The following is a 9,888-nucleotide window of genomic DNA, read 5'->3' as shown; positions in this document are numbered from 1 at the left end:
CTGCTGAACAGGGAATTCAAAACAAGGAGTATTCATGCTAAATAAAAAAACATCAGAAAAAAACAGGAAAATACAAGTTTTTATTTATAGTAAACTCTGCAATATATTAACTTCATTAATGTGTAATATTCATCAGTAATTTGTTCTGTTTGTTACCTTTGTTATTGCCCAATATCTGCCAGAATTTGTGCAATAAATGTCTAATTATATTTCCATTGTTTGTTTTTCACAACCAGTGATAATTCTGGTTGTTCCTCTTGATTCATATCTTATTTTTTGTATATTTACACAATTTTTTTTAAAGAAATCACAACATTTTCTTGTTTTTTTTGCCTCACTATATAATAAAATTGTCAGTTTTTAATTATTTTTTTTAGAATCAACGTTGAATATGACATGTTATGCTACTTCCTTTTCTTCTCTTCAACATACAAATATTTTTGTGTTGTAGCTGGTGGAGTGATGCAGATCTCTGAAGGACTGAAACTGACGGAATAAGAAATAAAAGAAAAAATATACAAAAAGGTCTGTTACGTCCCGGCTCATGATAGATGCAACATAAATGACAAGACCAAAAATTTAGTATAAAAAAAGGGTAATTTACGATTTATATTTACAGTTAAAGCGCAAAGCACTAAAAATAAAATACAACTTAAGGCAGGAGGTTTTCTTCAAAATGAAATGAAATACAGCAAAACTGTTGTACAAAAAAGTAAACAGACTAATAAAAGTCTATGGGGCAAAATCCCAAATAGAAAGGCCTATTAGAAAACAAAACACAAAATCTATAATAACAAAATGAATAAACCAAAACTACTGGCTCAAACCAGAAATAGAGTTTCACAAAACAATGTAGTCTTGACTACCAAAAGTTCTAAACAGCCACAACCAACTGTCCCCAACAAAGACAGTCTAGTCAACCCGTGGCGTACTGCACCTAAAGCACAGCAGCCCTGACTGAAAGGTTGAGCTGACTTTTATAAGCTTCATGTGGTCTGGCTTCCTCATCGGCAGCTGCTGGTGAGTGGGCAATGCTGTCCAAGGTGTGCTCCAGCCAATCACCTTTGGACAGGTAATCCTCGAAGGCCTTCTCTGGAAATCCACCAGCAGAGGGAGGCAGCCTATCAGCACCTGGAGCTGTGAACTTCTCACATGTGGTGAAGCCTTTAAGCCAGGGGTGCCCAAACATTTTCCCCGAGGGGGCCAAAATGAAAATCTATCCAGGGCAGCGGGCCAAATACAATAATATAATACATGAAATACAAGTACTTTTTAAAGTAAAGTCCCTTATTTTTAACTATTAAGCTGTGCAATGGCCCTCTTTTGTTTTAGTTTGTGCACTTGGAGAAAGTCTGCCATACGCTCAAGTAGCAAAGGCTCATGGGACATTTCATAAATTGATAAAATATGAGTTTTTGTGGCCTTATAAAGTGTGCAAATCTACATGTGGGGTTAAATCTGAACAAAATATTTCTTGTCGTTTCATGTTTCATGTTTAATCCTAAAAAAATCAAAGATAAAGTCAGCTTAATGAATGAAAACTACCTTCACTACAGGCCTTTTATATAGTCATTAGTCATTAGTCACCAACTAAAATATATAAAGTATTTGTAAAATTTAAATATTTGCTTAAATATATAATTTGTAGGAACTAGGCTGGAAAAATGTAACTGGTGCATTTATTTATTGTTCCTTATGTATATTTCTGCTTTTATTTCTAATTATGTCAGTTTCGGTCCTCCATAGATCTCACCACAAAGAGACAAATAAGAGACTTTTGTTTTTCTACAAAACATAAAATGACTGTGAAGCTCAGCCACAAAAACTTAATGCAACAAAAATAATTTATTGCATTATAGAATAATTGTTTTCAGAATAAAACAAGCCATTAACATGTAAGACTTTGAGATTATAATACTAGTGATAAATAAATAAACGGTCATAGGATAATGTGCCACGTAGTGTCCTGATGCATCAATAATACCAAACACCTTTTTTTGTTGTTGAAACATTTTGTCGTTTTGTTTTTTAGCATCATATAGTGATGTCATCTAAATCCCTGCCTCTGTAGACGTCGTTGAACGGGCGGACAGTCAGCGGTGATTTGTTACCATTTTCGTTCATGTCCGGATTGAAAAAGGGAAACACGGCGTCCGTGAAGCTGAACTCTGTAAACGAGTAGATGTGGGACTTGGCCTCTGCGTCGTAAAAGGACACGGTCCCGTCCTCGTAGTCCAGGAACACTCCGACCACCTGCGGCCTCTGCGGCAGACACAGCAGCTCGGCCTGGCCCGCGCACGCCCGGTACTCCACGCCCTTCCTCAAACAGACGGCCCAGTAACCGTCCTCTGGGCTCAGCGTGACCAAACCTTTCCTGCTGACGGACTCCCGAGCCACACCCACGTCCCACGCCGTCTTGTCTCCAACGTGCACCTCCCAGTAGTGTCTGCCGGTGGTGAAACCCTGCGAAGGTCACCGGGGTCATTTCTGTCCTCAAAGAGGAAAACGAAACGAAGCGACAGAAAGAAAGGGAGGATTTCTTACAGTGAGAGCGAGGACACACGGAGCTTTGTCAAAACGCTCCGGGACATCCTCCACTCTTTGTTCAACGTCTCCGTCCCGTACCTGCCTCCCGTCTTCTGACAGGAAGAGCCAGGGGTTGGCTGTCCTGGGGTCCAGACGAACATCATCTTGGCAAACAGTAAACGTTTGTTAATTTGTGGTTTTCTTTCATTTCTGAAACATTCTGAATCTTTTCTTTGGACTAAAACGGTACTTTTAAATTTCCCAGTTAGCAATAAATCCTAACTTTGAGCAAATTTAATATTTTTATTCATTTAGTATTGTTACAGTTTTATAAAGAGTTAAAAATAATTTATTGAAATATAATTGATAAAAAGAATAAGGTTAAATAAAAAAGAGGTAATATGTATAAAACTGTGTAGTTGTACCTGCATACTGCTGGATCTTTTCATGCTCTGGAAGGTTAAAAACAGTTGAATTGACACAAACCGTATCGATCAAAACATCATAAAAAAGTAGCTTTTTAAAAAAAATTAATTTAGTGATTATACCAAAATATATATTTTTAAAAGGCTGACCTCGAATGGACAAATTTTTCGTCTCTGATTGAAGCAGCTCTCGAATGTCGGCCACCGCTCTCCTTAAAGCCCCCAAACACGTGTCTGAATGGACGAAGACGTCTGAGCAGGCTTTAACAGACGGAGGAGAGCTCACAGCTGGAAACCTCTGACATCCAGAAGTCAAAGAGAAGAAACAAGATTTAAAATCCAACGACAGGTTAGATTAAAACTGAAATGAACTCAACAGTTCATCCTCAGTAAGCGTCTAACCTGTACAACATGCAGGTGGTCCTCTGTGTGACCAAGCTGCTGCAGCTCACATCTCCTCCTCTGCAGCTCGGCGATTTCCAGCTCCAGCTCTTCGATGAGCCGCTCCGCTCTCTGCTCCGCTGCCGCCTGCTTCCTCCGGATCATCCCCACCAGCTCAGCTCGGACCCTCTCTATGCTGCGGAGCAGAGCTGAGAACACCTCTGCGCTTTTTTCTATGTCCTGCGCCGAGTTCTCCTGTAAGTAATGAACAAAAATACATAATTAAAGCAGGTCAAAATATTGGAAACGTTACTTTATTAGTAAAAGACGGGATCTCCCTGACCTAAAAGTGTCAGTGGCTTTATTATTTAACATTTAGATTCCACAGCTTTCACAGAATAAATAAAACATCTGGGGGAAATTAACTTTCATCTGGTGTTTTGTGTCTTACTTTTACAAAATTCTAAAAAGACAAAAGCTAAGGTTTTGATGTGTCTTGTGTGAATACTAAGAACGAGGATTAGGACAACTAAAAAAAATTCTGACTTTGATCTCAGAAATATGAGAAAGTAAGTCAGAATTCTGACTTTTTCCTAATTCTAAGAAAAGTCAGAATTATGACTTCGATCCTGGAATTTTGATTTTTTTCTGAGATTAAAGTTAGAATTCTGAGAAAAGTCAAAATTCTGACTGTTTTTCTCTCTCATTTAGGAAAAAGACGGAATTCTGACTTTGATGTTGAAATTCGTTTTTCTCATACTTCTGAGCTAATAGTCAGAACTCTATTTTTTTGTCAGTGGCCCTTAGACATAAAAAAATAATAAGTTGGCAAAAGTTGTCAAAAATGACAGGGCCTTTAGAAGGAGAAATGCATATTAGAAAGTAAGTATCAGACAGTCTACCATGTTTATGTAGAATATATAAACTAAAAATATGTCACTTCCAGATTTGAGGAGAAAATTTTGAGCTCAAAACAAGTCGATGTCAAAAGTCATACCAGAATAATCTTAATCGAGTGGAAAGTTTTAACTGATTTTTTTATGGGTTTTACCAACCTTTGGGGATGATATTAAACCAAAGTCCTTTTAAGATAAGGTAGACCTTTATTGTCATTGTACAGAGCACAATGAAATTACAGTTCAGAACACCCATTCACAAGAAGACAGTACAAAACAAACATAGGAGAACATAGGAGAACAGGTGCCTCCAGGTCATGCAGCCACAAATAAGGGCTGCATTGTAATATATCTGGTTTAAAAACATAATAGAAACACTGAATGATTTAAATGCAGTTTCTGTGTCTCAGTTCTCTCACAGCTTCAGTTTAAAGTGTTCTAAGCTCGACTCACTTTGCTAAGCTCCACATTGAGTTTGATCTCCTCCACCTTCATCTCTCTATCGTGGATCATCTGCTGAACTTCAGCCTCGATCCTTTTCATCTGAGCCTGAGGAGAAAGAATAAAAAAATAATGTTATGTCTTTGAACAACAGCTTGAGGACCACCAGGAGTTTTGGAGCTCACCTTCTTCTCGTGGCTCTCTCGTTCCACCGGGACGGTGTCGTGGGCCCAGTGGTCGGTTTCGGTGCACAGCACACAGACACACCTCTGGTCGGCTCTGCAGAACAGCTCCAGGAGCCTCTGGTGTTGCTTGCACATCCTGTTCTCCAGCATGGCCACGGGCTCGATCAGCTTGTGAATCTTCAAGGTGGCGACTCTCAGGTGTGGCTCCAGGTGGGTCCCGCAGAAGGAGGTCAGACACACGAGGCAGGACTTCAAAGCCCTACTGTGCTGCCCCACGCACACGTCACAACGGACGGGCCTGCCCGTCACGCCGTTCTGCCGTCTGGCTCGGATCTGCTCGGAGATTTCTTTGGCGAAGGAGTTTTCGCACAGCTCGGGGCGAACCTTATACACCCTATGACATTTGGGGCAACTGATGGTGAAGCTGTCCTCCCAGTGGGTTGTGATGCAAGTGAAGCAGAAGCTGTGTCCGCAGGGGATGGAGACCGGCTCGGAGAAAATATCCTGACAGATGTAGCACTGGAACTGCACCTCTGACAGAAGGAGGCTGTTGGAAGCCATGACCTCTGAGCTAAAAGAGGAACATCAGTGTGAACGTTTCCACTTTTTGTCAAGTTACAACCGCACACTTAAAAGTATTTTACTAAGGGTTTACTGTACAGTATGTGATATACCAACACAAAGTAGTGCATTAACGTGGAAGGACGGCAAGCCAGCTGAGTTAACATTGTAGGATAACATTTCTGATGCAAGTCTCATGGGTGTGACTCTTATCAAGTTTGCATTTAGATATTTTCGCCTGCTTTTCTTTGTAAAATATCAAGCTCAGACTGGATGAAGAGCACCCATGAACAGAATTTTTGAAGGAACTCAGTTGGGTTTAGGTCTGGAATCTGGTCTATTTGAACAAGCTTTGCTGTGGATCTCTACAGCTTCTCCAGAGTTAGGGGCTTCCTGGACCAGTGGTCTCCTTGCCTGGCCTTTCAGGTTAGGTGGATGACCATGTGTTGGTAAGTTTGCAGTTATTCTATTCTCTTTTCATTTTCTAATTGAACAGCGTGAGATGTTCAGAGCTTGGAAAATTGTTTACCAACCTAACTCTCATCCCTGACTTGTCTGATGTGTTTCTTGGTCTCCATGATGCCGTTTTCTCACTAACATTTTGTAACCAACCTTTGAGTCCTTCATAAGAACCGCCTGGATTTATACTGTGAATAAATTAAACCGCAGGTGAACTTCATTTATTAATTATCTGGCTTCTGAAGGCAGCTGGACGAACTGGATAATAGAGGTAAAAGAGTGAAGGGGGCTGAATATAAATGCACAATATACTTTTCAAAATTTTAATTACCGTAGGCTACCGTTCTATTCTTTGGAAGACGAGAGCGTATGTTTACGATCCTCCCATGTATAAACAAGTTATCTATGGAAAAGATAACATATTTATCATATCGTCATATTGTCACAAAATTACGATGAGTTTTCTTAAGCTAACGAGATAATTTACTAATGGTTTTCTTGAGATAACACGGTCTGTGATCAATGTGTTGTTCAATGCAGGCTCTCCACCATCTGACATTTTCAACTTGAGTTCCTTCATGGCAAGGTTTTAAGAACGTTGATCATGATCTTTCAAAAACAGGTAATTATCTCGTCAATTTGAGATAACGGGCATTGTTATTTTATGATAATGACTTAATTAACTTGAGAAAACCGTTGGAAGAATTATATGCGTAAAACATCCGTTCTCAGCTTTTGTATTATTCTTCTTCAAGAATGCATAAACATCTAATGGCCCAGAACAACCAGGAGTTTTTTCTCACATATAAACTCTTTTTATACATTAGGATTCACAGTTGGCTCCAGAAACATTAAGGTAGAGACTTGAAAATACTTTTTTTTAGAATTAATCCCATTTAAATATGACTTTTAACAGTTGTTTTAGCCTTAGTTGTTACAAAAGAGTGTAGTGTACCTACAACATATATAAGTAGTACAATTAATATTATTACCATGCCCTTGTATATCAACCAAAAATAATTGGGGGAACAGTTCTTTGCCACTGTTAATTTGTAGGTAAAAAGCTGAAAAGCTGCGGAACCACTGGTCTAGACCTATGGATCATTAGCTAGAAACAATTCAAAGATCCTTTCTGAACAAAGTCCACCTGACGTGTTACCTGACCCAGATTTTCCTCTTTCGGTTTAAATTGAAACATAAACTGAGAAAAATCTTATAAACTGAATCACAAACACGCTTCCTCTTTTCCCTCCAGGGTAATAGAAAGTCTAGAAAATGTTGATCCCAAAATAAGTGATATACTTCAGTGTGAAATACTTTACATGTTCAGTCCCTCTACATTACTTTCAGCGTAGCACAAGACAAAGCAAACTAACATTCCACCTTTCAGGCATTTTGCTCTGTTAAAAGGCTGAAACACAGTAAGCTTTTATTTAGTTTTGCTCCTACCTCGTCCCTGAATGTGAAAGATGACCTCGACAGGAGAGAAGGCAAATACTGGCATTGTGCTTGTGAAGCCAAAGTCCTCCCCGTGTACTTGTTGCCACTCCCTGTGGGACCTTTTTTTTTGCATGTTGTTCTATGATGGGAGGAGTAAATCTGGATCAAGTACAGAAACTAATTTGTTTTGTAAAGCATTTGCTGTTTTTCTTGCTTTTCTTTTATACACCAGTGTCCTAACTGTACAGTATCAGCTCGAGCAACAAAGATGAAACTCAAGTTTGTTTCAACATTTTCAAAATGTTGCTGTTGTTGTTGTGTATTTCTACCCAGGTTGTAAATAATTTGTGGTCAACTGCATTCATATTTGCTGCCATTTACAGACAACTGTGGAGCTAAATTACGGCCATAATTTTTTTTTAATTTTAAACTGAAAGAAAAAATTTGAAACAGAAAAATAATTTAAAAAACTGTTTTCTTCATGCTTTTTAAAATTGTAAATGGGTACTTTTACATAGGCTACATCAGTGGTCCCCAAAATTGGGGTCAGGATCAACAATGGGGTCCCAAAACATCAGGGTGGGGTCCTGAAAAAAAATTCTGAATGAAATATATTAGAAAATAGCAACTAACATTTTTTTTGCCTTTGTTGTTACAAAAGAGTAAGGTTAGTGTACTTAAAATGGACAAAAACAGCATAATTAACATTGTTACTATGCTCTTATTTATTTTTATTTTTGACATGAAAACAATGTTTATGATCCAACAACAGTTGGGGGCTCAGGTCTCTGCTGCTGGTATTTTGAGGGTCAAAAGCTGAAAAGTTTGGGAACCACTGGGCTACATTGTAGTATGTAGGAGACACCCAGGGTCTCTCCACACCTTCGCATATACAATGAGGAAAAACAGATTATTTTCTAGGAAGATAAAATATCTCTGTGATGAAAGTGAGAAAACACACACAAAAGAATGTCTCTTCAGCCAGTTCAATTTTCTAAAATAAATGATATTTATTTACAGAACAAAATGAACTATATACAAATTAAAGGTAATAATCAGAACTTTATGAGTTAAACATTAGCAAAAACCACTTTGCGTCCAAAGTAATTAATGAAAGTGTGACACTCAGATAGAACAACAGTAAAGTCGGTTTAGATGTTATCAAACACTTATGTTTACAGGTACTTTAACTTATGGCAAGGTTTTTTGTAGATTAAGAACAGTAAAGAAAGAGGAGGATTAATAAAGATTGGTATCACAAGGTTGGTAAAGATATTGGTTATAATTTAGCATATCACACAAGACAAACCCTTTTGGTTTGACATCAATAGCCAAAGTATGACACAGGACATGGTTCAAGTTTAGACCATTTATCATCATTGATTTTTAGTGATAATCCTCTTTAAACACAGCGTAGTTGGACATTTTAAACACAAAGAAACACTAGTTTTTGTAAACAGGTGCTAATTTTTAGACACAGCAATAGTCAAACTAAACCAAACAATTTACAAAAATTGAAATTCATTACATAGATCAGATTAGTCAACACAAAGGAGTATATTTTCCAATAAATGTAGATGGCTAAAGTCACACCAATACATAAAAGCTTAAGACAAATAAGAATTCACAAGCTACAAAACTGATTATTTTTTTATTTTTTAAAACCTTGGAAATTTTATTACCCACCATCATAAAAGGTGAGAGATAATGTAATTACCAGTGTCCATTTGTCTGCAAAATATTTGTGACCTAGATGCCAACCTTTATTGAAACGTACTGAAAAGTAATCACTGCAAACAGACATTAGGAAACACAAAAATATTGGCTATTACTCATTCAGTTTTCAGGTACGGACCACAAATTTAGTGTGATAGGAGCTGGTAGTCATCCCTAATTCACATTTCGAGTGTTAACCTCATGTGAGATCTTGTGTAAAACTTCAACATACAATGTAATGAGCAATATGAAGTCCGCCAAGGAATGCTACTTTTTACTTGTACTTATAAGAAAAATAAAAACACCAACACAGCACTATAAAACTTTATTAACTCCTTTGTAAACCAAAACTCTACACACTTTAACTATCTAGGCAAAAAGCTGAGAAATCAACAACTTGATTAGAGAAAAATAAATGAATAAATTTTACCAAACAAATTTTGATAAAACTATTTTGAATAAATGAAAATGTTATACAGTATCTTAAAAGAAAACTTCATGCAGAAATCTTTCTTCTGAATTCCATCATTCATTTCCCTTCACTGATTTCTGGGGGTTAACAGAACGAACATTTACAGGAAGCCCCGATGGCACACGTTTGAAGAGCTGGTGACAAAAAAAAATCCCATTCACAAAATCAACATTCACAATGTTAGTAATGATTATTAACATACTTAAATTTGGGCTAACAGTTAGTTACAATTACCCAAAAACTCAAGCAAAAGACAGACTCACCTCTGCAATAGCTTTCTTTATTGCCGTTTCTGATGGTGTGGCTGAAAACTTTAATGTTACTTTCATTAAATAAAGTTGGTCTGTTGATGAAAACACAACATATTTCAATAAATAAGGCCACAA

At 37.6% G+C, this 9,888-nt stretch overlaps 1 protein-coding gene across 2 annotated transcripts in view; it reads right to left on the bottom strand.

Moving 5' to 3' along the window:
* Positions 1 to 1,616: 1,616 nt before the first annotated feature.
* LOC106525117 (E3 ubiquitin-protein ligase TRIM39) overlaps positions 1,617 to 9,888 on the bottom strand; it is a 13,642-nt gene continuing 5,370 nt past the window's right edge. The window contains exons 1-8 of one of the 2 annotated variants that reach the window (XM_014019228.1): positions 7,324 to 7,363; positions 4,855 to 5,425; positions 4,682 to 4,777; positions 3,354 to 3,587; positions 3,102 to 3,249; positions 2,952 to 2,978; positions 2,545 to 2,690; positions 1,617 to 2,463 (exon numbers count right to left, since the gene is read on the bottom strand). In XM_014019228.1, coding sequence (XP_013874682.1) covers positions 2,035 to 2,463; positions 2,545 to 2,690; positions 2,952 to 2,978; positions 3,102 to 3,249; positions 3,354 to 3,587; positions 4,682 to 4,777; positions 4,855 to 5,415 — 1,641 coding nt within the window. In that variant the 5' untranslated portion in view covers positions 5,416 to 5,425; positions 7,324 to 7,363 and the 3' untranslated portion in view covers positions 1,617 to 2,034. Of the gene's footprint in view, positions 2,464 to 2,544; positions 2,691 to 2,951; positions 2,979 to 3,101; positions 3,250 to 3,353; positions 3,588 to 4,681; positions 4,778 to 4,854; positions 5,426 to 7,323; positions 7,364 to 9,888 lie in introns of those variants that run through there. The other variant, XM_014019229.1, reaches the window with a different exon arrangement.

The sequence above is a fragment of the Austrofundulus limnaeus genome, unplaced genomic scaffold, assembly GCF_001266775.1.
Source record: "Austrofundulus limnaeus strain Quisiro unplaced genomic scaffold, Austrofundulus_limnaeus-1.0 Scaffold213, whole genome shotgun sequence".
NCBI lineage: Eukaryota > Metazoa > Chordata > Actinopteri > Cyprinodontiformes > Rivulidae > Austrofundulus > Austrofundulus limnaeus.
The sequence above is the reverse complement of the archived record's forward strand: the minus strand, read 5'-3'. Positions and strand labels throughout refer to the sequence as shown.